Raw genomic sequence first — 27,162 nt, forward strand, 5'->3', positions numbered from 1 at the left:
TTCCTTTTACCTACAACATATAATAGTCCAGAAATATAATTCTGGTAAGGACAAAGTCAACTGTTCCATACTCCAGCAATAGGTCTTCTTCCCTGTACAAAGCGATTAGCGTTGTACAGGGAGCTAATCTGTGACATCAGCCAACCTGTGGCCAGACTATTAAAGGGCCATTTGCATGCACAGTTCAGAATTCAATGCTAGTTGCCAAGCTTTCTGTGTTTTCCAGTGACTCCCTGAGCATGCCTCCTCTGTGATTTGCATGTGTTCCCAAAATTCCTGATTCCAGCGATTTTCTGTGACTCACTGTGTATTCCAGTCTGCTACCTGCATCCAGGACCTGTGTATTCGCATATTAGTTGCAACCAGAAACTTGTTACCATTATCTTTATGATCCTCTGAGTGCTCCAGCCTGCATCCAATCTCTTTTCACTTGTATATCTACACTTGTCTTTTGGGCAGTATCCCAGTGTTTTAAGAGACTTGGTTTTCTTTTTCTTTACTCCCCTACTTGTTATTAACACCACAGTACTGCAAGAAACCCATCCCTGTATAGCTGCCTGCCTGGGTCCCTGGGCCACAACCTGGGAATCGTTAGCAGCAAAACCCATCACTCCTTGCAAAGTCCTCTGGTTGAGACCAAGCGGCTCTTTAGACCCTATGTTGTGTCTCTTCTGTGGCCTATGCTATCACCCAGCCCCAGCTGCTGCTACCAAGTTCTGATAAGCCAGTCTGCCCTTAGTGGGAACAGACTTCCCATTGGTGACAGGTAAATACTTATAATAGGTTATTATGCTCTACAGTAGAGGTCTAAACAAAGGGCCAGTTTAATGTCCTTCAGACTTTAGGGTGGCCAGACTGTGGCCATTAGGAAAACAAATTGTCTTAGCGGCAGTGGAAGTAAACAACGCTTCTTTGGTGTCAATGGGAGGATTAGTGACCCATTATTAGTATCAGTGGGAGGAATAATATCCTATCCTTGGAATCAATGGGAGGAATATTGTCCCATCATTGGTATCAGTGGGAGGAATAATGCTACCTCATTGGTATCAGTGGGAGGAATAGCACCCCATCATTGGTGTTAGTTTTAGGAATAATGCCCCATTGTAGGTATTAATAAGAGAAATAGTGCCCCGTTGTTGTTGTCAGTAGCAAGAATTGTGCCCCATTGTTGGGGTCAGTGGGAGGAATAGTGTCTTGTATCAGTGGGAGGAAAAGTTCCCTAGGGCCTGATAAAAGCAAGCAAGGGGCCACAGTTTGGAGACCACTGCTCTACAGTATATATATAGTATACTTCTTTTTGGTGCTTCTTTTTATCCTTTTGTACTGAATAAAAATCAATTATTTACAAACAATACTTCAATTATTTGCACTTTTGTTGTACATTAAAAGCGCCAGTGAATGAATTTGCTTTAGACTCATAGCATATAGATATGCCCTATTAACGGATAGTTGGTTGAAATCTATCTTCAGTTCAGCTCTAGCCAGGTTCTCCCCTACCTTCAGCACTGCCAGTTTTGTGCATGAGCAGATGCGCCCACAGGCCGTCGGGTACTGTGAATGCGCAGGGAGTTTCTGCACAAAGTCAGAGAAGATTTAGAACTGCCTTGTTGCCGATCTTTGTGTGTGCGCAGGGAAACCACATGTGCACATGTGCTGCACCAAACCTTGCAGCACATCTGCTCATGCACAGAGGGCTGGGAGAACAGCTCTCCTAGGTGAGAAAAGTAAGCACAAATAAAGTAATTTGTTAAAATAAATGCCCATTGTAAGAGAGGGAGGAGGAAGAGGCTGGGAAGCACAAGATTTAATTTAGGGTGAAGGGTTGCTTTAACCCACCGCACCCAGCACATAAACATTGCATGCCCAGCAACGCATATGTGCTGCTTGTGTGCGTTAAAGCCCAGATTTTTGCTGCTGCACATATGGGTTACTGGGGGGTAAAGGGGTTAATGCTCTTTTTTATTTATCTGGTAAATAAACATGATACATACTATGGCAACTTCTGCTTATATTTATGTTTCTGGGAAATGTACAAAATTGAGTACCTGTTGCCCATTGCAACCTACCAGTTTTAAGAAACAATGAAGGGTCACTAATATACTTGGAATCTGGTTTCTCAGACATTTATATGCACCAGTTGTGAAAAATCTGCCATTTATTAAAATTTCCAAAACAATCTTCCAATTTCTTTGGAAGTGTACTGCTTCTAGCATAATAAAATTTACCTGCATAAGATTGATACGAGTGTTTTGATCTCCAGAAAATCCATTCTTAGGACTGGAAATAGAAGCAGAGGTGACAGTATTTCCTACAATGATAAATAAAAGTTATTAATATCTTAGCGTCAGCTCTCTTAGATCCTGACAGCAAACCACAGTCTCAGTAACAGATTGCACAATGTTTGGAAACAAAAACAGAAAAATAATTCTTATACCTTGTTAAAATTCAGATCTGCCGAATGATTGATTCATCTAACCTTTCCACAGACAGTTTAAAGAGGTTGTGTCACTATGTAGCTGGCAAGAGTACAAACTTGGATGAGACAGTCCATGACTTCTGCAAAGGTGGTACTTCAATAAAATGTATATGGACATTTTGGTGCCTTAAATCAGGGATAGGTAACCTTTGAGAGGTGGAGATTTACCTAAACAACATGAAAGAGATCAAAGATCACCGGGGTTTCGGCGCCCCTTTTTATTTTTTTGAGAAATTACCTAGCAAGGCCTTACTAAATAGTAAAGAAAACTTTGAAAAGTATAATAAAACAAATGTTACTGTAACAATTTAAACTTAGCCTACCTTAAAAGTGGATAATGTCAGTCAACAGAAAGTGGACAGTGTCAGTAGAGCAGTGGATGGTGTCAGCAGAGCAGTAGACCGGGTCAGTAGACCGGGTCAGTAGAGCGGGATGTGGAACAGTAGATGGTGTCATTAGAGCAGTGGATGGTGTCAGTAAAGCAGTGAACAGTGTCAGTAGGGCAGTGGATGGTGTCAGCAGATCAGTGGACCATGTCAGTAGGGCAGTGGGTGGTGTCAGTAGAGCAGTAGACCGGGTCAGTAGACCGGGTCAGTAGAGCGGGAGGTGGAACAGTAGATGGTGTCATTAGAGCAGTGGATGGTGTTAGCAGAGCAGTGGACCACATCAGTAGGGCAGCTGTTGGTGTCAGCAGATCAGTGGATCATGTCAGTAGGGCAGTGGGTGGTGTCAGTAGAGCAGTAGACCGGGTCAGTAGACTGGGTCAGTAGAGTGGGAGGTGGAACAGTAGATGGTGTCATTAGAGCAGTGGGTGGTGTCAGTAAAGCGGTGAACAGTGTCAGTAGGGCAGTGGATGATGTCAGGAGGGCAATTAATGATGTCAGCAAAACAGTAGATTGTGTCAATAGGGCAGTGGACAGTGTCAGTAGAGCAGTGGACGCTGCCCTTAAAACAGTGGACATGTCAGTAGGGCAGAAGTTGGTGTCAGTAGGGCAGTGGATGGTGTCAGTCAGTAGAGCAGTGAATGATGTCAGTCAGTAGAGCAGTGGACTTTGTCAGTAGGTCAGTGGATGGTGTCAGTACGGCAGTTGACTGTGCCAGTAATTTTTTATTTTTATTATTTTATTCTTAATTATTTTGACATGACATATTTACTGGTCCCTTCTGTTGCTCTCCATCCTGAAATGATCCCCCAGCAGAAACAGGCTGGAGAGGGTAGGAGGGGAAGCAGGCAGCGCTGCGAGGGAGTGGACTGGGAGAGTACACAGGGGGGCTCAGGCAGCAGAAGGAAGGGGAAACTTGACAGAAGGAGTGGCATTTACTGGAACCGACCCTCTGTATTTTCCTCCTGCAGCAGAAAAAAGCTGGTGGGAGGGAGAGGAGGAGAAGCCGACTTTCAGCTGCTGCAGGAGGAAAAAAAGAGGTGGTCAAAAGATCCTCTCCCAGTAACTGGTGTCATTAAGGCAGTTATCCTGTATTGTGGGCCCAAAGCATTGCAGGGATGAGATCCAAAGGTTTGTCACCCCACCTATTCTACCGCACACATACAGTTATGCTTCTCTAATGGCTCAAAGCCTGGGCAGGAGTACATTTTCACCTAATCTGAGGCCTCAGCATACACATGGCTCCAGGCTGCAGTGAATTGCGTCCTCATAGAGTCCAATGTTACACGAAGGTTCATTGACAAGGGAGGTACAACAAAGGAAGACTACTGTCCACCATCTCAGTCTAATCCCTTCACCATTACACCACTAAAACTCCTGCCCCAGAACCAGCTGCTTTCTCTTCTCCCCTGCTATTGGCTGTAGGTGAATAAATGGCTATACTAATCCTGTACCACTCCTTTCTCCTCTCCACTGCTATTGGTTGTAGGTGAATAAATGGCTATACCAATCCCGTACCACTCCTTACTCCTCTCCCTTGCTATTGGCTGTAGGTGAATAAATGGCTATATCAATCCTGTACCACTCCTTACTCCTCTCCCTTACTATTGGCTGTAGGTGAATAAATGGCTATATCAATCCTGTACCACTCCTTTCTCTTCTCAGCTGCTATTGGCTGTAGGTGAATAAATGGCTATACCAATCCTGAATCACTCTAGATCAGGGATCCTCAAACTACGGCCCTCCGGCTGTTACAGAACTACACATCCCATAAGACATTGTAAAACTCTAACATTTACAGACATGACTAGGCATGATGGGAATTGTAGTTCCTGAACAACTGGAGGGCCATAGTTTGAAACCCCTGCTCTAGATCGTCTTGACTAATAAGTGACCTGCAGCCTTGCAGTAGATGCATCTACTTGATACAGTATCTCACAAAAGTGAATACACCCCTCACATTTTTGTAAACATTTTATTATATCTTTTCATGTGACAACACTGAAGAAAAAAAACACTTTGCTACAATGTAAAGTAGTGAGTGTACAGCTTGTATAACTGTGTAAATTTGCTGTCCCCTCAAAATAACTCAACACACAGCCATTAATGTCTAAACCACTGGCAACAAAAGTGAGTACACCCCTAATTTAAAATGTCCAACTTGGGCCCAAAGTGTCAATATTTTTTGTGGCCACCATTATTTTCCAGCACTGTCTTAAGCCTCTTGGGCATGGAGTTCACCAGAGCTTCACAGGTTGCCACTGCAGTCCTTTTCACTCCTCCATGACGACATCATGGAGCTGGTGAATTTTAGAGAACTTGCGGCCCTCCACCTCCTGTTTGAGGATGCCCCATAGATGCTCAATAGGGTTTAGGTCTAGAGACATGCTTGCCCATTCCATCACCTTTACCCTCAGCTTCTTTAGCAGTGGATGTCTTGGAGGTGTGTTTGGGGTCGTTATCATGTTGGAATACTGCCCTGCTGCCCAGTCTCTGAAGGAAGGAGATCATGCTCTGCTTCAGTATGTCACATGTTGGCATTCATAATTCCCTCAATGAACTGTAGCTCCCCAGTGCCAGCAGCACTCATGCAGGCTATGACACTCCAACCACCATGCTTGACTGTAGGCAAGACACACTTATCTTTGTACTCCTCACCTGGTTGCTGCCACACACGCTTGACACTATTTGAACCAAATACATTTATCTTAGTCTCATCAGACCACAGGAAATGGTTCCAGTAATACATATCCCTAGTCTGCTTGTCTGCAGCAGTGATGACAAACCTTGGCACCCCAGATGTTTTGAAACTACATTTCCCATGATGCTCAACTACACAGCAGAGTGCATGAGCATCATGGGAAATGTAGTTTCAAAACATCTGGGGTGCCAAGGTTCGCCATCACTGGTCTAAGCTCTGACAGGCTGACCCCCCACCCCATCAACCTCTGCAGCAATGCTGGCAGCACTTATACGTCTATTTCCCAAAGACAACCTCTGGATATGACGTTGAGCACGTGCACTCAACTTCTTTGGTCTACCATGGCAAGGCCAGTTCTGAGTGGAACCTGTCCTGTTATGGTCTTGGCCACTGTGCTGCAGCTCAGTTTCAGGGTCTTGGCAATCTTCGTATAGCCTAGGCCATCTTTATGTAGACCAACAATTTTTTTTTTCTTATCCTCAGAGAGTTTTTTGCTATGAGGTGCCACATTGAACTTCCAGTGATTAGTATGAGAGAGTGAGAGCGACAACACCAAATGTAACACACCTGCTCCCCATTGACACCTGAGATCTTGTAACACTTAGGCCCCTTTCACACAGGGAGTCCGTCAAGTGGACTCTGTTTTTCTCAGCGGGGGATCGATTCACCGATCCCCTGCTAAGAAGCAGGCGTATGGCAGCTGTGTCTCCGTGCTGAGTGCGGAGACACAGCTGTCAGGTCCCGCTGTTCTCTATGGGGGAATCGGACGGGAAAGGGACCATCTGCCTGTTCTCATCTTATCCTATCTGATCCGCTAGATGGGTGGAAATAGGGTTTCCATCCGTCCAGACTTGATGGATCGGATCGGATGTCAGCGGACATGTCTTCGCTGACATCCGATGCCCCATAGAGATGCATGGGGCATCCGTTCAGGTCCGCCTGTGTGAAAGGGGCCTGACGAGTCACATGACACCGGGGAGGCAAAAATGCTAAGTGAGCCCAGCATTGACATTTTAACTTAGGGGTGTACTCACTTTTGTTGCCAGCGGTTTTGACATTTATGGCTGTGTGTTGAGTTATTTTGAGGGGACAGCAAATTTACACAATTATACAAGCTGTACACTCACTACTTTACATTGTAGCAAAGTGTCATTTCTTCAGTGTTGTCACATGAAAAGATAGAATAAAATATTTACAAAAATGTGATTGGTGTACTCACTTTTGTGAGATACTGTATATACTGTATAAGGCAGAGACATAACTCACATAGGGACATGAGTCATAGTAAAATAACTTGTTTAACTGAGATATAACATGAACAGTCCACATAATTGGTATAGCAACATACAGTAGTTCCATAAACATGGTAAAGAGCAATTTGTAACTCAGCAATCCCTCAGTCCATGTGATTGTTCCCAGTTAGGCTAGGTTCACAATAGCCAATACTTTAAAAAGCAGTGTATCATTTTTCAGAGGGTGGCTAAGCAGCTGCTGTTAGGCATTCAGGAAACAAATGCCTGACAGGTGATTCACTTCCTGAATGTCTGATTTTTTTTTTGTCAAGAGCAGTTTAGAGTGGGACTAATGCACTGCTACTGTGAACCAAGCATTAAGCTTGGTCCCATTCATTTGAATAAAGTTTGACAGGCTGTACTTTGGGCATGTTGAAATAAATTTGCCATGTTGCATGTGACCAGCCTCCCCTGGCTGTGTTTTACACTTTTGGTGGGTAAACGGGGGGCTCAGCCACCTGTTTTTATTGTCTCCTGGCCACCTGTGTGAGAGGGGCATTAGGGTGTAACAAGAGAATATTGTGCTACTTACTCATCCATTCTAAAATCCTTTGTGCAAAGCTTATTTTCTCCCATGATCAGGCCCAAGGCTGTCCGCCTCAAGCTGATTACCCCACTCTCTCTAGCTCCTACAGCTTCCTTGCTTTGCCTTTTTTCAAACTCTTTCTACACTCTAGTACTTGCCATCCCTGATATACAATGGGGGAGGTACTCTGTGCCTACAGGGTGGGCTGACACAATTAAGGGGATTAACTCCTCCCCCCCATTTAATTTCTTCAGATGATAATGCTGCTCCTACATACGTACAGAATAATGATCAAATGTTTTCACCCTAGGACAGAATACAGTGTGTTGCTGACAGAATCGCTGGGTGTAAATAAAAGAAACTTGCACTACAGTGAAATTTCTGACTCCTCCCAACATTCCCTCAATATTCCCTGCATGCCCTACCTTCCTACAATTCCCTTTAAGTGAACAAAATACACAAGCAAAACAAAGGTAAACTGATTGCAGTTATATAATTTCCAAAGTAAGGTAGCTAGATGCTTAGGTAGGGAACTTATAATCTCTTTTTGACTGTGGAAATATTAAATACACCGCTTGTGATTCTATATAAAAAAAAAAAAATAATATATAAAGGATCAGATGTCCTATTTATTTATTTATTTTTACTGAAAATGTGTAATTTCATCCAAAAAATTAGATGCCACTATTCTTGCAGCTTTTTAAAGTGGTTTTAAAAAGCAAAACATTTATTCTATTTCAGCTCACAATTTCTTATATGTGATGGCTGCATTAGCTTTTTTAGTATTTCTTTCCTTTATGTGTACCTGTTGCTCTAGCCAGTAAGTCTGTTATTTTTTAACAGAACAGTACCTCTGCACTAATCAACTAGCAAAGGTCTTATGTGACAACTGTAAATGGGCAGTCCTTAGTCCTGGATTTTCAGCCAGCTAATGTAGGGGCCCAATCATACCATTGGTGCTCATTAAAACAGTTACAGTAAGGCCTGCAGAAAGCAACCGGCTATAGGACAGTTGTTCCTAAGTGCGTAGTCTCTCTATTGGCTTAAGGTTATGGTCCCAATGCCCTTTCACTAAACTCAGCGAGCCTGCATGGAAATCTCCCTGTGTGGAAAGGAATCCTCATTCATTGTGGATCTTGACCTTAGCTCACCCGATGGTACCGCTTTAGTTAAGGTGTAAGCTCTTTGCGGTGGTAACACAGTCACACTCTCCACGCTCTTTAATGCTCTCTTTCTCTGCAGTCTCACAGTGGTATGCCTGAGGCCTAAGCTCTAGCCACAAGCAGTTCTGACTCAGGGGATGTGTTCACTCCTGCTTCCCTCAGCAAAAGATCACACGTTTTCAAGGACAGCCAAGGAAAATATTGTTTTTCTCTCCTCCCTGGTCCCAACTCCTTGTGGGAGATATAACCTATTAGGTAATAATGGCCTGCAATAATCCTTACTGTCCAGACTTCAATTCCCAATATCCACTGTGGCCAGCTTCACAGTCCATCTGTTTAATAATTAAAAAAAAATACCCATTGAGCCTGCCAGAAAGCTTGTAAGCTGATAACTTCTTGCACTTTCTGCCTGTGTTGACTGTTATCAGTTACACTGTTCCCAGCGTTTTGTTATATCCATTCCAAAGGGCAAAAAAATTAAAAAATGTCTTGATCATTTCAAAAACCTAGTATTGTCCCAGTACTGTCCTGTGCCCTGTGCACACTGAAGTGTTATCTCTAACAATGTTATGAAAGAGGCTAAGCCCAAACAGATCCCCCATGTTAAAGGGAAGACGAGGAGAGATTGAAGTCCTAACATACAATGACAAAAACACTCTTGCGCAAAAGTATGGTAGCCTAGCTCTAATATGAATAATAGTCAACTCCTCAGAGGATACTGTTCCTGGCCTTGCTGCCTTCTAGGACTGGGGGCGTCCTTACTGACACTGGACAAACTGTAATCCTAACATACCTGGTTATCCTGCCCTAGAGTGAGAACACTACTCCCCTATACCATACCAATACAGGTTCCAGCACAAACTGCATTCAACTCCAGTGTAAGGTAAATGAAAGACAGGCTTCAGCTTAAATCCCCACCCATTGGTTACGCACTCTCTGACATGTTTCACCCACATTGAGCTTTCTTTACTGAAAGCAAAAGCCCTGAGGAATAAAAAGATGATAGCTACAATTTTGTATATATACTATACTATACTATACTATACTATACTATATTTCCTATATAGCCACTTCATCACTTTCAAGCCGGGAGTTGGCTGAACAAAACGGGCACAGGCTGATGGCTAATACGTACATAGTACGTCCAAAGAGCGGAACTAGTTAAGTCCAATCTGGGTGAAACATAACGGGTGTGACAGATGGTCAGGGATTTGAACTAAAACCTGTCTTTCATTTACCTTACACTGCAGTAGAATGCAGTGTGTGGCGGTACCTAGACTGCAACCTGGGAGACTTGGAGCAGTGCCAATCTGTGATGCTACTCGCCTATAAATACAGTACAGAGAATCTGTTATCATTCAAGGATATGAAGTGAGTTGCTGGCAGAATCACTAGGTGAAAATGTAGGGAATTAAATCCTGAGAAAAGGAAATGAATGCAACCTCCCTGTCTAAGAACCAGTAAGCTGCAATATATGATTTTTTTTGTTCCAGGGTTTTGATACACTCAAAGTAGTTCTAAAGCCTTAATGTGATTGTAAAGGTTCCTTTAAATACCAAACATGTTATACTTACCTACTCTGTGCAAGGGTTTTTGCACAGAGCAGCCCTGATCCTCCTCTTCTAGGGAGGGGGGGCTGGCATCACTCCTGGCTCCTCCTCTTCACTTGGTGCCCCCACGGGAAGCCCTGTGCGAGCGTGCTCACAAGTCCCGCTGCTGTGTCCATTGACACAGACAGCACGACTAAGCCCCACCCCTGGCTCCCCTGTTACTGGATTTGATTAACAGTAGCAGGAACCAACGGCTCCTGCTGCTCTCAATCTATCCAATGAGGACCTGAGAAAACGGCTGGAGCTGCTGGGCTCGTGCTCGTCTCTGCAATGATCGGGTTCAGGTATAAAAAAGGGGGGCTCAGGGGGGCAGCTGAAGCACCTTAATGCATAGAATTGATTAGGGTGAAAAACTATGCGATTTTACAACTCCTTTAAGGTTTTTCACTTCCCTTTTTCCCTACATGAGCCCGATCTGTTCCAGCTACGTGCACGAGTGCAATGGCTCCTGCCGCTGTCTCCTTCCTTGTTGAACAGATTTATAGCAGCTGTCAATCAAATGCTGTGACACAGGAACAGGGCGCGGGACTGGGTCCCGCTGTCTGTGTCAATGGATGCAGCAGTGGGACTCGGGAGCGAGCATGCTCGGATGCCTCCATGGAAAGTAGCTTTTCATGAGGGCACCTGCTGTAGAGGAGGGGCCTGGAATGCAAGTAGGTGACCCCAAAAGAAGAGGATCTGGGCTGCTCTGTGCAAAACCATTGCACAGAGCAGGTAAGTGTAGGCATGTTTGTTATTTTAACTAAAAAAAAAAAACTTTAGTAACACTTAAAAGTGGAAGTTTAGCTTTTCAAAAAAAATATATGGGTGGCTTTTGGAGCCCTGATGTAAGGGGGTGGCTCTGAGAACCCTGATGTAAGGGGGGGGTGGCTTTGTGGACCCTGATGTAAGGGGGTGTCTCTGGGGACCTTGATGTAAAGGAGGTGGTTCTAGGGACCCTGATGTAACGGGGGGACCCTCATGTAAGGGAGGGGGCTCTGGGGATCCGGATCTAAGGGGGGGGAGTTATGGTAATCCTGATGTACATAAAGGGGGTGACTATGGAACTATGGAGGCCCTGATGAAAGGGGAAGTAGGGACCCTGATGTAAGTATAAGGGACTGTGGGCACATTGATGTAAGTAAGGGGATTTGGGGACCCTAATGTAAGGAGGATGTTCTGTTGACCATGATGTGAAGGGGGTGACTCTGGGGACCCTGATGTATGGGGGACTCTGCGGAACCTGATGAAAAGGGGGGCTCTGATGTAGAGGGGGAACTCTGATGTAACGGGTACTCGGATAGGGATTTAGGAAAGTAAGGGGGGACTCTGATGTGAACAGGGGGCTTGGCTCTGATGAGGGCATTCTATATGTTGTTTTTTGTGTTGCTTACGCCTGCACTCTATACAATATGTAGGATCTTAAATTGTTCTGACCAAAGTGTCTATTATCCTAACAGTTGCTGATTTTATTGAGTTCTTCTTTAAGGTAGGCTCGGAAAGATAAAGTGATCACGTTCTGTGTGTAGAAAAGCATATGTGGTGGAAACATTACATTTTTTTACAAATGATCCTTTGTTTTAAGGTTTATGTGTATGTGCGAGACTGTCACCTGTGACATAGTAAGTGGGAATATTTTGTGGGTAGAAGGACTGTGGTATATGCGTGTAGTGCATACAGTGACTAGGCATTTCTAATTCTTTCATTTTTATTTTTTAATAAAGTGTTTGTCAAAAACTCTCTACTGTGTTTATTACTTTTGTACACTTTCTTGGTGAATGGGTAGGGGTACTATGTACCCAATACCCATTCACATGGGGGGGGCCTTGTCGCCATCGACAAGGTTCTTTGGGATGGGGGGGACTGAGCCCCCCTGCCAAAATGCACTCACCCATGTTGAGGGCATGTGGTCTGGTATGGCTCCCCCCCCCCCCCCTTTCCTAACCTGTCAGGCTGCATGCTCTGATAAGGGTTTGGTATGGATTTTAGGGTAGACACCATGCCATTTTTTTTACCTTTTTCAAAAGCCGGATGCCAGCAATTGTAAGAGCAAGTCATTTTAAATAGGATTAGATGATTTTTTCCTCAGAAATGTCTTCAGAAATGTCATTTTTGCTGTAGCATGTTTTTTGCATGCTCCAGATGCGCCATTTTGCAGGCACATTAAGGGGACCCCCCAGGCAATATATTTAAAGATATTTTTTTTTTTATGTTGCACTTTAAGCATAATTAAAATCACTGTTCCTCAAAAAAAAAAAAAAACAATTGTTTATTTCTTTATAATTTATTGATACATGTCCCCCAGGGCAGTACCCAGACCCTCATACCCCCTTTAAGGCCAATTACTTGCATATAAGCCTTCAAAATGGGCACTTTTGGTTTTTCCTGTTTGGCTCCCATAGACTTCAATGGAGTTGGCCGTTCAGGTTTGAACATTTCCCCTGTTCGGGAGTTCTGCTGCGAATCAAACAGGGGGGTGTTCAGCTCATCCCTACTAGGGAGGGAAGATTTGTGCTTGGAGGCTTGAATTGGTTGCAAGAGGATTTGTTCTGGGAGGGAAAATTGGAGTAGGGGTGATTTGTGTTGGGAGGGGGCAATTGGGGGAGACTTTGTGCTGAGAGAGGTGACTGTACAAATTAGTCCCAGGTTTTTTTTTTTTTTTTTCAGAGTTGGGAAGTTGAGATTTTTGCTGCAAAGGTAAAGTTTGCAAAGCATTCCTTGCAGGGAACAATTTGCTCTCTCATTATGTGTTTCACAACTCTTACTCCCGTATTCTCTTTGTTTTGTACTCCCAATGCCTACTGTGCATTGCACACTCCTGACCCTGCTCTCTGTATGTTATGTACTCCTTAACCTGACACTAACTGACAGTGTACTCCTGTATTGCATTCCCTGGACAACTACACACTGCCTTACTGACTCCTGGACTATATACACTATATTTTACATTAATAGCACCATTAATAGCACCATTTTACATTAATAGCACCATTTTAACAAGTGCTGGTTGCTAAGCAGTCCCTGACTATTTTAATGAAGATCATAGGTGTGTCCACACAGGGTGTGCCTTGGCACACCCTTATCCCCCTGTGTGATGCAGACACCCTGTTTAGATGCCTGATGTTATACCAAAACCCCCTAATAGGGCTCCTAAACGAATTGTAAAAAAAAAAAAAAAAAAAAACAATAAAAAAATAAACTTGTAAAAAAATAATAAAAACTACTGACACCGTCTACTGCCCTACTGACACTGTCCTTTGCTCTACTGACACTGTTAGTATATATACTCATGCACTCGCACATATATGTGTTTGGGCTTTGGGGTGCAAACCTAATGCATTAGGCTGGGCACACCTATGATGAAGATCTAAAGTAGGTTCAAATAAAGTGTTAGCTCTCTGACTATTTTCAATGTGCACAAAATCATATTATTTGTATTGATTGTGCTGAGGTTTATATGTGTCTGTAAGATGTTTGCTTGTTGCACATCAACCAAAGCATTATTTATATTGGTACAAGGAGGCCATGGTTTTGTTTATGCTTAAGCCCCTCCCACTGTTAGCAGTTTGGCCACACACACAGCGCATAGCAGGTCAGTCATCCCAAAGTGTCCCTCATTCTTAAAGCAAAACATCACCCAAAAGGGAAAGTTCTGCCTTTCTAACTCCTCCCCCTTCCTCTACAACTTTTGGCAATTTACATTTTTTGAGGGGCTAGCAGGTATTTAGTTTTGATAGCTGCTGAGATTTCATTATTTGTTCCTAGGGTGAAGATCCTATTTAAGTACTGAAGATTTGAAGTATAGTATGCTATACCTATATAGGGCAGCAACCATGTATTTTTTTTTGTAAAGCTGAACTCATAATTTAAATAAAAGTAGAGAAACAAGAATCAAAAACCAGAATCCACATCTTTTAAAACAGAATCTAATATGTTTAAATCTAAAGCAGATAAATGGTCTAATAATAGACAAATACTTTATTATAAAGTCTTTTATCACAGAACAATTTTGCTAATGTCAAAATTAAATGTATGCATATTTATAGTCAATATTTTGTATATTCATGGGAGTAGCTCACTTTTTCATGCATTAATAGTGTTTGAATATGTTAAATTTACACAGTAAAATAATTTTTCTGCATACATTGTATTAAAAAAATGGCAATGTGCCTTCCATTGTAAGTAATTGTTAAATCACATTCCCAAGTAAAATGTATTGCGCCCTGGGCCCTTCACTACGGCTCGGTGATCTGGCACTAACCCAACATACAGTATCACTTAGATGTAAATAAACAAAACTATTCAAATTTACTTAATTTCACACCTGACTGACCTTGGATGCTGATTCACAATAGCTCCAGAGAGGAGAAAAGAGAGAATCCATCTAAGAGGGAGGCCAGTGTTGTGTATGCTTTCTATATTTCACTGAGAGCAATTAGAGTACAAGACATAAGCCAGTTTTGCCCAAAACCGATATTTTACTCTTCTGTAGCTACTGGCTAATTGAAGTAATCCTGAGAATAAATATGGGTGATGTATTTACTAACAGTTAATGCTTGTTCTGTGACTGCCATGTCTATCATGTGGCTTGAGTACTTAGTGAGTCACTGATGCAGAATACAAATGTGGAATTTCAGTTAAACTGAAAAGAGGATGTCCTCCTGCACATTGGATACTGGAATGTAATGGGGGGTCCTGCCAAACCATGGTCATTGCACGTGGGGACAGGTGGTACCACCATATACTTGGCACAGAGAGGGGTCTTGCCACACACTAGGCACAGAGGAGGTCCTGCTACACACTGAACAAGCAGGCTAAGAGTTGGCACATAACACATACCTATAGCATCAAAGGGTATGCAGTTCATGCATAGTAATTAGTCTGGTGTAGGTAATAGCTGGGATGGATGACCCTCAGGGCCAGCTCAGCTGCAGAGGGAAGTCAACTCTGAAATATGGGAATAAAAACAAAAAGCAGAGAGCCTCTAAGTGTTATCAGTTTAATTAAAAAGATAAGGCAGGTGCAAGAAAACTGCTCACATTTAAAACAGTATAAAAAAGCTCATCTGTTAGGTGGCCGATGTTTGCCCGCACCGGATGAACTGAGGAACTGAGCACCTTCCTGAAGCCGCCGGCCATCCTACCAAACGGTCCTTTGGCACACCAGGCTTCTCCCTCCTTCACCATCCCCTGCACCACCATTTTGGAGCCACAACGTCCAGCCATGGACCCCAGTGTTCCCGCAGACCACCTAACAGATGAGCTTTTTTATACTGCTTTAAATGTTAGCAGTTTTCCTGTACCTGTCTTATCTTTTTAATTAAACTGATAACACTTATAGGCGCTCTGCTTTTTGTTTTTATGCTACACACTGGGCACTTGGGGGTTACCTGCATTACACAGGGCACTAATAGGGTTCCCGACGCATGATGGACACTGGGGGATCCTGATATGCACTAGGAACTAGGGTCATGCTGCACACTGGCACTGGGAGGGGGTTCCTGTTGCACAATGGACATTGTGGGGTACTGATGTACACCAGACATGGTGGGTCCTTCTCCACTCTAGGCACTAAGAGGGTCCTGGTGCATATTGCTGTACAACAGACACTGGAGGGTCTTGCTGCACATTTCGAAAACTGAATGCACTGGTGGGGTCATGCCTTACACTGGGAACTGTAAAGTTGTAAGTGTAGTTATGCAGCAGCACAATGGCTTGTTCTGGCAAAGGAGGTAATTAGGGGGCCTTGATTTTTTTAAATTGGGTAGATGTTCAATTGCAGCTCAAGTTAATGTCACGGGTTTTTTTATTAACATAAAAAATTGTGATGAGATGCAAGCTTTCTATAGGCAGGGCTATTTGGGCAAAACCTTCTTTGTACGGTATCTGCCACAAAGCTCACACTGGTCTTCATGTCTGCACACACATTCACAGAAGGCTTGTTTAAGATCCATTTCCACTCCACCCCCGATCCATTTCCATGTTAACTCCTCTTCATGCCTTGTACACACACTCTTATGCAGGGCTTTGCATTATACACATGGTTACCGGCTGAAGCTCTGTAGGCCCAACTGAACATCAAGGGTCTATGAGACATGGGGGATCAAGTGACTTGGCATGTGTTCCATTTATGGGTTCTTCTCTCAATACCAGGAGAGTGACCCCTTCCCTTCAGCCCTTAATCCTGCATAACTGTAACAGGTAAACATGTAGCCATGCCATAAGCATAGATCAGTGACTAATCTCTGCTATTAGCCATGGCTGGGCAGTGCATTTAATGGAGTTCAAATCTTGGTTAAATAATTCTGCATAACAGATCCTATAAATATAATCTGATTTTTTTCTTATATTTATCTGTCTACCATGGTGTGAAAACAAATGAAGCCATCGTGAAATGAGCCCATTAATAGATGCTATATTTTTATGATGCAGTAGAACATTAATACCCGACAATAACATGAGTTCCGTGCCATTTAGCATTTGATTTACTTATAGGCAGCATATGTGACAACATGCGACAATGTGCTTCCATTACTGTCTACAAAAAAGCACTTAGGAAGGGGGATTAACATGCTAACCGTGCAGGGCACATCTGGATGGCATGCATCCAGTCATAGAAGCAGCTGCTTCCTGCAGAATCCCTTCTAATAAAGCCTTATTTTATTGTGTATCATTGTTTATTTCATGTAGTAAATTAAAATAATGGCTTTTAATTGGAGATGGAAGCTGGACAATTAAACCTAAAGGGGTTTTCCGACTTTGGATTTCTCTAATCTATTGGCTTTTACACACCTTATTCTGAATATGTAGCATTTTCTCTTTTAATAAAGCCTTTTTTATTATGTACCATTGTTTATTTCATGTAGTAAATTAAAATAATGGCTTTTAATAGGAGATGAGGTTGGAAGCTGGAAAATTAAACCTAAGGGGTTTTTCTTGGATTTCTTTTTTGAATTTCTCTAATCTGTTGGCTTTTATACACCTTATTCTAAATGTTGCTTTAATTATTTTTATGTTCTTTAAATGTTTTTGATTAGATTTGTTGGTTTCTTTTGGTCTGTGCTACAGTAAGGTTTGGCTTTGCTCTTTGCACTAGGTTATCTCCAGAGAGTGCTTTGTGACATATCCCATGGCATTAAAGTAAGTACATATGCCTCAGTAAACCTGTCACAAACCTGGACAATTCAAACTGAGTATATGATGAAAAAAATGCATTAAAAAAGGTTACCTTCAGTGAAAACCTCATGTCAGAATAATCAGTAAGATTCAGAAAGCAGTGGAAGGTATAAGTAATTCTAACCTTTTCCTGTAAAAGTTCAGCTTAGTCTCGCTTTTTTGCTTTGTGAGGCCTGCTTATTGGGTAGCAAGTCTGTCTATCTCAATTAAGGCTTTAAAGGTAGACTTAACCTTTCCTTAACCTTTCCTTCGACTTGTAGAATTTTGTTAGAAAATTGTTGTTTTCAAAACGTTCATTAGATTATCTGAGGGTTAAGGGAACAGTTTGACAATCGGTTGCAACCAAGCGAGCAAAAAAAAAAAATCAAAGGACAGGAATGAAAAATGTTTTTTGAATCTAAAGGGGACAGGCAAACTTCTAATTGTAGAATTTGCTCCCAGCTGAGAAAAGTTGTAACTAGTCTTATGTGAATGCACTTGTCAAAGATAATCAGGAAATATAACATTTGTTGTACGAAAAAAGGGTACGGTAATCAAAAAAAGATTTGATCAAAATTAGTCAAGCCAATAAAAGCAGCATTGGATGGTCAGACAAGCAAATCTTATACTTTCTCCCCCTAATTTTCTAATGAAATACCACAAATATAATGCCAGCATAACCACAACCCCCCCCCCCCCCCCTGGTCCCCATCATATGAAGAAATTAAGATCCTGTCTATATTTCGGGACTGATGCAGAGAAAAGCACTAGCTGCTGGGAAAGGAGGAATAATTAAGGTATTCCTCACTTTTATATCGCTTTAGACCAGGGGTCTCCAAACTTTTCAGTACGAGTGCCACATCATTTAAAATAATAGATGAATCCTTTGCACACTGCTATACCCTTTAAAACAGTGAGTGCCACGTCATATATTTTAGAAAATGTCCGTGACTGAAACAATTCCCATCAGAGTCCTACACTAACATCAGGCCCCCCCATCAGAGTCTACTCTTACATCACGGTCCTCATCAGAGTTCCCCCTTACATCATGGTCCTCATCAGAGTCCTCCTTTAGATCAGAAATGGAGACCATATGCAGTTGGCCCTATTCTTGAATCAGTGCACCTTGAGCACCAATTTGGCATCTGTTTGAGTGCGGGTATGTGGCACTAAATGCACACTGTAGGAGATCGGGGACAAGCACTTACATACACCCACATTCACATGGATGTCAAATTGGGAGCAGCGCTGTGTCTATATAGCCTCTGCATCCCAACTGCCATCAATGAGACTGCCTGCATGGGAATGAACTAAACACCTATGCATTCCCATGTGGATAAACACAAGCTCTGATAGCCGTACACATTTATACAACCCATGTGAAGGATGAAGTAGCCTCTCCCAGGGTCTTCTACTGCCCTAAGATACCGGGATCTGCGCGTTCCAGAGATTCTGCAAGGCCTGTAGTGGCATGTCCTTAGCAAAAGATACTTATGAAAGCAGAAGCAATGGTGTGCAGTGGATAATGAGAATTTCAAGTAAACATAAAATGTTATATAGCTTTCAATAAGGCTGCAGGGACTTCTATCATACTGCCCACTACAGTTGTGGGCCAGTAGTAGGTTTTGAAGGTGGAAGGCGGCAGCCACGAAGGAGCTGTTGTTTGCACAGTTATTTTTGTATTTTTATATGTTTACATATTTGTATTTGTGTTGGTCTTGTACTCTGATGAAGGGGAGATGTGTTTTGTCCCCAAAACACATCGTCTCTGTTGTGAATCATTAAAATTTTGTTGGACTACTATATGAATTTGGTTCTTTTGTTCTAAGCTCTGCATAGTTCAATTAAGCATCCTGGAGTGTGTATCAAAACATTAGAAAGGTATGCATTGCTGTTCCTTCGCCAGTTTAGTACCATATTTAAGTTCTTTATGCAGCTGAATTGATCACTCACTGAGTATGCAGCTTCTTTAATTTTGTCTATGCTCAAGTTAAGCCGTTGCCAGGACAGCTGCCCCAGGTCTCCTATTTCAGGGTGGCACCTTTCAGCATCCAATGGAGGCTGCTTACACACATGGACTAGAGTTGTGTCTCTCTACATCATGGGCATCAATAGAAAACATTACTGCTACTTAAGCAATGCACTAAAAACTTTAAAGAAATTGTGCATAGTGCAGTATAAATATGACTTTTGCAATGTAATATGCAGCGTGTATGTAATGCACTGTAAGTATTCTCATCGCCACTATTACCAGGCTCAGTAAAAGGCTTTCACTGCAGCCCAACAGTTATTAGCTACACCAATGGAAGATAGAAGGAAGCTACATCTAAAAAGAGTTGCAGTACCTAAACATACACATAGATTAAGGTTACTTTAGCATAACAGCATACAATTGTCTCCAAACCAAACAGCATGATACACATTAAAATTAAAAACTGAAACTTTGATCACATTAAAATCTAAAAGGCATGACCACAAAGATAAAACAAGGTGCGTAGTAAATAATATAGGAGAAAATGTATCAGCTGAAATGTAGTGATCATGAAAAGTAGGCAAACTGCACCTTTTCTGTTAAACTGGAGAACCAAGCAAGGCTCAGTTACATTATTTAATCTGCGTCTAACAAGAACCATAATGCAACATTTTATACAGAGAAGAGTTAGCTTGTTGACATGGAAGCATCAGACAAAACTGCCACAGTCACCAGTTACTTATTCCATGGACATATTTGGCCTGAGTCTTGTCTGAGAATAGTTGTAATGTTGGTTTAACCTGCCCGGAGAGGCAGATGACAGGGTCACTGCTGCAGAAACAGAGGACAGGGGCCACCATTGGCAAGACAGAGGACAGGGGTCACCACGGGAGAGGCAGTGGACAGGGAACACCACTGGCAGGGAAGAGGACAGGGATCCCTGCTGGAGAGGCAGAGGACAGGCATCACCGCTGGAGAGTTAGAGGACAGGGATCATGACTGGAGAGGGAGAAAACCGGGATCACCACTCGAAAGGCGTAGGACAGGGATCACAGCTGAAGAGGCAGAGGACAGGAACCAATGCTGGAGAGGCAGAGGACTGGGATCACAGCTGCAGAGTCATTGGACAGGGATCATAGCTGAAGAGGCAGAGGGATCACAGCTGGAGAGGCAGAGGACAGGGATAACCACTGGAGAGGCAGAGGGCAGGAATCGCTGGAAAGTTAGAGGACAGGGATTATCTCTGGAGAGTCAGAGGATAGAGATCACGGCTGGAGAGGAAGAGGACAGTGATCACAGCTGGAGAATCCGAGGACAGGGATCATGGCTGGAGAGTCAGAGGACAGGGATCATAGCTGGAGAGTCAGAGGACAGGGATCATGGCTGCAGAGGCAGAGGACAGGGATCACGGCTGAAGATTTAGAGGACAGGGATCACCACTGGAGAGTCAGAGGACAGGGATCACCACTGGAGAGTCAGAGGACAGGGATCACCACTGGAGAGTCAGAGGACAGGGATCACCACTGGAGAGTCAGAGGACAGGGATCACCACTGGAGAGTCAGAGGACAGGGATCACCTCTGGTACGGCACTTGGTGGAGCTCCTTTCCCATCCCAACACCGTACGCAGCCTCTCCTCCCCACACTACACAGAGCTGAAATCACATTCTGTTACTTACAGGCACAATCTCCACAGGGTGTAGCTAGCTGCTATGTTGCCATTCTGACCTGTGAAATTCCCTGGTCAGAACGGTAGTGTAGATGCAGTAGCCAGATACACCCTGTGAAGATCATTGCTGTGAGTAAATTAATGTGATTTCGGGTCTGTGTAGTGTGAGGAGGAGAGGTTGTGTAAGGTGTTAAGGCCCGTACACACTTGACGGAAATCGGACTAAATATCCTCTGATTTTTCTCTCTGTTGCTCAGCGTTCATAACCGTTTTTAGTTGACAGTGCATAAATGTTCACAAAATTTCTTGTCCGATTTTTTTTTTTTTTTGGGAGATTTGTTCCTAGACTTCCGGGTCGTCAGCAACTTCAGATCATGCGCAGTCTTTTGTATCTGATTTTTCGTGGACGTACTGCATACACATTAAATGAAAATTGGTCGTCTGGGGATGGACGATAAAAATTTTGGTGTTTGTCCCTCCATTTTTTTTCATGGAAAATGTCAGCATTGGCTACAAATGGCTACACATACACAGAGAAGGTGGTTACCTGAGTGTAACACTCAGAATAGGGGGGAGGGAGAGGGGCATCTAAGTGTTACTACACATAGGGGGTCGTCTGAGTGTTACTACATGGTGGGGGTATTTGAGAGTTACTACACGGAGGGGGCATCTCAGTGTTACTACACAGGGGGAAATCTGACTTTTACTTCAAGTACCCTGAGGGGGTCATCTGACTGTTACTAGGGGTTATCTGAGTTTTACGACATGAGGAGTCATGTGATTGTTAATACTGTAGCACTACTCCCTTGGGAGCTGCTGGTTACGGGTTTCCCTGGGTTACCATTAGCAACAACACGACAGTTCAACATTCTCCAAATGATTTTGGCTCAGTCAGGAAACAGTCTAGGAGCTTTGGTTTTTGTGTTTTTATTGAGAACTTGGATGGGAGAAGGGAATGAGTGGGATACTCCAACTTTATACACTGCACAATTAGCTGGGGCGACTGATTAATGTTGATTAACACTGAGTAGCACTGTACAATGCTAGTCACTGCTGGGCCGCTGCTTCACCTTGTCATAAGCAGTGAAGTAGAATTGAATGAACTGTCTGAGGTAAACTGTACTGTTCTGCAGAACAATCTTAAGGGCCCTTCCTGGCACCCCCTTTGTACCTATTCTTCAGGGTCAACTACACAGCACCCCCTTTACTGTTAAACTTCCTGTGTGAGCTGGCTCCTTGATCCCCTGACTTCTCTGGACTGGTCCCCTCTCCTAGGCAGACCCTGTAGCAAACCCCCGACTACTCACAATACTGTTTTTCCTGAGAGAGTCTGCCACCAACTCCACTGGTCAGCACTCTGGATCCTCTGCAGCTCAGCTACACACCTGGTTCATTAGGCCGACTGCCTGAACCACCTTCCTCACACCTGCAGGAGGAGAGGCCAACTGTCTGCCTCCTCCTGGGACTCAGCTTCCCACCAAAGATGCCCTGTCACATGCCCCCTCCATATTTACGGTCAATCCCAGGATGCATTGCAGGAATGCCCTCCCACTGGGGCTGCCATAAAACACTATGTGTCACTGGGAGGGTTTCCTCCACTGTCCAACAAGCTCCCTCATTGGATACAGTCTGGACACTCCCTCAGACCCAGTGAATCACACCTGGAAACATGTGACAGGCAAACTAATAGATCAGGCACCCCTGATAAGCAGCAGGAGCAACAGATGCTTTTACCTAGCACCTACCTAACTAGGAGGGTGCTACACTAGACAGAGGAGGCATCTCAGTGTTGCTACACAGAGGGAGTCATCTGAGTGTTATTACACAGAGAGGGCATTTTAGTGTTACTACTGAGGTGTATGAAACTCAAAATTGTTTCTCAGTTCACTTCTTGGCAGTTCTCAGAGGAAAATGATCTCCTCTGGCACCCTGTATATGAAGCGGAAAACTTTGGTTCTCACAGGGAGAACAGAGAAGTTTTTCCTCTGAAAACTACTGTGATCCATGTAAAAGTGGGTGGGATGCCTGTAATCTCATGAGACATAGCAAGATTACAGTAGGAGAAAATCACTGAAACACTCTAAGGCCTGGTTATTAAGCAGCGGTAAATTACCACTGCTGAGTACGGGCATTCTCAGAGGAGACCCCCACCTCATGTTAATAAAATAATTAGTCTCCCTACACAAAATATATATATATATATATATATATATATATATATATATATATATATATATATATGTATACATACACACACATGTTTTTATATATATATATATATATATATATATATATATATATATATATATTTATACATACATATGGCGACATGTTTACTGTCTTGGGGGGTCTGATCGAGAAAGAAGAAAGTCCATAATTTTCCTTCTTCCCCCTCAGTTATCCTGGGATTCTCTCCCCGATTCTCCATCTCTGAGCTGGTGACTCTGAGAGGGGAGTGCAAATTCTGGCACAGATTACCATTAAAGTGCTGAGATTGCGGCTTCATAAACTGGCTGTTTCTGTGTCAGTCAATGACAGATTCTCAGTGTGTGGAAATGATCAGCAGAGAACATGTACTCTCCCCCGATCATCTTTGTTTCATGAACCGATAATGATCTGAGATAAACTGCGATCATCAGGATCGCTGCTCATCTCGGTTTCATAAACGGACACCACAGAGATAAGAGTCTCAGTGTTACTACACATAGAAGGTCATCTAAGTTCTATTACACAAAGGGGGTCATCTGAGTAGTATTACATTAGGGAAGAATCAACATTTTACTACACAGATAGTGTTATCTAAGTGTTATTATATAAAATGGGTCATCTGAGTGTTGCTACAAAGAGGGGGTCATTGAAGTGCTACTACCCAGAGAGCCATCTGAGTGTTATTGCACAGATGGGGCAACTGAATGTTACTACAGAGGGATGGGGGGTGGGGAATGGGAGTGTTTCTACACAGAGGTGGTTATCTGAGTGGAATTACACAGAATTAAGAGCTTGATTTTTAATACACAGGTGAGTTACTAAACAGGGGAGTTTTTAAAGTGATATTAAAGGTTACATTTTTGTGGTACTAAAAATATTTTTATACTCACCTGATCCCTTGTCTCTTCGTTGGTAGTCTTCCACTGGCAAATGGCAATGTGTGTTCCTTCTTGCTCTGGGTGCCCCCTTAGCAAGTCGTGCGCTATGGGGGCACCCGTGCACGCTCAGTTCTGAACATGGCTATATGTAGCCATAGACACACACAGCACCCGTGCACGCTCAGTTCTGAACATGGCTATATGTAGCCATAGACACACACAGCACCCGTGCGCGCTCAGTTCTGAACATGGCTATATGTAGCCATAGACACACACAGCACCCGTGCACGCTCAGTTCTGAACATGGCTATATGTAGCCATAGACACACACAGCACCCGTGCGCGCTCAGTTCTGAACATGGCTATATGTAGCCATAGACACACACAGCACCCGTGCACGCTCAGTTCTGAACATGGCTATATGTAGCCATAGACACACACAGCACCAGAAGGCCATGCCCCACTCCCTCGTCACAGGAGTTTGACTGACAGCAGCAGGAGCCTATAGCTTGCTTTAAATGTTACGAAACAGAGGGTTTATCTCAGTGTTGATTCACAGAGGGGGCGGTTTAACTGAGTGTTACTACACTCAGTTTATCTGAGTGTTACTACACTCAGTTAATCACTGTCTGCATTTATCTAAGTGTCACAGAGGTGGGCCATTTTTAGGATTTTCAGTCCCATTACAAAAGTTCCTTAAGGCTCCTGCAAACAGATGCATTTTAATATACAGAGCAAGAAATTAGCATATTTTCATGTGAATCAAGTGAATTATTAACATCCATGGATGCTCATTCACCCCAGTACACATGTAACCACTCAGAGGTGGGAATACAGGCATAAAGCAGTGGCATCTGACAGCCTGTCATTGATTTATACAGCAGCTGTACACAAACACCTGTGACTCCAAGACACGGAAATACATGGAATTTTTGTACTGTACTGTGCAAACATTTTAGGGAGATGTGAAGAAATTATGTAAAGTAAGAATTCTTTAAGATATATATATATATATATATATTAATTGTTTATATATAATTGATATACAGTATCTCACAAAAGTGAGTACACCCCTCACATTTTTGTAAATATTTTATTATATCTTTTCATGTGACTAATGAAGAAATGACAATTTGCTATAATGTAAAGTAGTGAGTGTACAGCTTGTATAACAGTGTAAATTTGCTGTCCCCTCAAAATAACTCGACACACATCCATTAATGTCTAAACCACTGGTAACAAAAGTGAGTACACCCCTAAGTTAAATTGTCCAAATTGGGCACAATTAGACTATTTCCCTCCCCGGTGTCATGTGACTCGTTTACAAGAATGTTACAAGGTCTCAGGTGTGAATGGGGAGCAGGTGTTAAACTTGGTGTTATCGCTGTCACTCTCTCACACTGGTCACTGGAAGTTCAACATGGCACCTCATGGCAAAGAACTCTCTGGGGATCTAAAAAAAAAAACTGTTGCTCTACATAAAGATGGCCTAGGCTATAAGAAGATTGCTAGGACCCTGAAACTGAGCATAGACCATACAGCAGTTTAACAGGACAGGTTCCACTCAGAACTGGTCGACCAAAGACGTTGAGTGCAGCATCATATCCAGAGGTTGTCTTTGGGAAATAGAGGTATGAGTGCTGCCAGCATTCCTGCAGAGGTTGAAGGGGTGGGGCGTCAACCTGTCAGTGTTCAGACCATACACCGTACACTGCATCAAGTCGGTCTCCATGGCTGTCGTCCCAGAAGGAAACCTCTTCAAAGATGATGCACAAGAAAGCCTGCAAACAGTTTGCTGAAGACAAGCAGACTAAGGACATGGATTACTGGAACCATGTCCTGTGGTCTAATGAGACCAATATAAACTTATTTGGTTCAGATGGTGTCAAGCGTGTGTGGCTGCAACCAGGTAGAAGAGTACAAAGACAAGTGAGTCTTGCCTACAGTCAAGCATGGTAGTGGGAGTGTCATGGTCTGGAGCTGCATGAGTGCTGCCGGCACTGGGGAGCTACAAATCATTGAGGGAACCATGAATACCAACATGTACTGTGACATACTGAAGCAGAGCATGATCCCCTCCCTTCTGAGACTGGGCCACAGGGCAGTATTCCAACATGATAACGACCTCAAACACACCTCCAAGATGACTACTGCCTTGCGATGGTAAAGGTGATGGACTGGCCAAGCATGTCTACAGACCTAAACCCTATTGAGCATCTGTGGGGCATCCTCAAACAGAAGGTGGAGGAGTCCAAAGTCTCTAACATCCACCAGCTCCGTGATGTCATCATGGAGGAGTGAAAGAGGACTCCAGTGGCAACCTGTGAAGCTCTGGTAAACTCCAAGCCCAAAAGGGTTAAGGCAATGCTGGAAAATAATGGTGGCCTCACAAAATATTGACACTTTGGACTCAATTTGGACATTTTAACTTAGGGGTGTACTCACTTTTGTTGCCAGCAGTTTGGACATTAATGGCTGTGTGTTGAGTTATTTTGAGGGGACAGCAAATTTACACTATTAGTCAAGCTGTACACTCACTACTTTACATTGTACCAAAGTGTCATTTATTCAGTGTTGTTACATGAAAAGACATAATAAAATATTTACAAAAATGTGAAGGGTGTACTCACTTTTGTGAGATACTGTACATAATGCAAAGTGAGCAAACAAAAGAAAATCTAAATCAAATTAATATTTGGTGTGACTACCCTTTGGCTTCAAACCAACATCCATTCTTACACTTGCATACTTTGTCCACTTGCACAAATCTAGGGATTTTGTAGGATTAGAGTAAGGTGTATGATTAATTAATTATACCAAGCAGGTGCTAATGATCATCAAATTTATATGGAGGCTGAAACAAAGTCATTACCTGAAACAGAAACAGCTGTGTAGGAGGTTTAAAATTGGGTAAGGAACAGCCAAACTCTAATACTAAGGCTGGCCATACACCATACAATTTTCTTATTCAATTTCCTTTAGATTTACCTTCAACTATGTAGTGCAAGGGCCTGCCTGATTGCATACAAATTGAAAGTGTTCAGGTTTGAACTTATATTATATGGTTTTGGTAAATCTAAAGGAAAGTTGAACAAGAAAATTGTATAGTGTATGGCCAGCCTAAGGTAAGGATGCTGAAGACAGTTTCATGT

The 27,162-nt window shown here is 43.0% G+C and overlaps 1 protein-coding gene across 1 annotated transcript in view; it reads right to left on the bottom strand.

The window, feature by feature from the left end:
• GABRP (gamma-aminobutyric acid type A receptor subunit pi) overlaps positions 1-27,162 on the bottom strand; it is a 173,026-nt gene that overhangs the window by 142,360 nt on the left and 3,504 nt on the right. The window contains exon 2 of the mRNA XM_082267513.1: positions 2,226-2,308. Coding sequence (XP_082123639.1) covers positions 2,226-2,269 — 44 coding nt within the window. The 5' untranslated portion in view covers positions 2,270-2,308. The remainder of the gene's footprint in view (positions 1-2,225; positions 2,309-27,162) is intronic.

This window comes from Pelophylax lessonae (assembly GCF_965119305.1).
Source record: "Pelophylax lessonae genome assembly, chromosome: 9".
In the NCBI taxonomy this organism is placed as follows: Eukaryota; Metazoa; Chordata; class Amphibia; order Anura; family Ranidae; genus Pelophylax; species Pelophylax lessonae.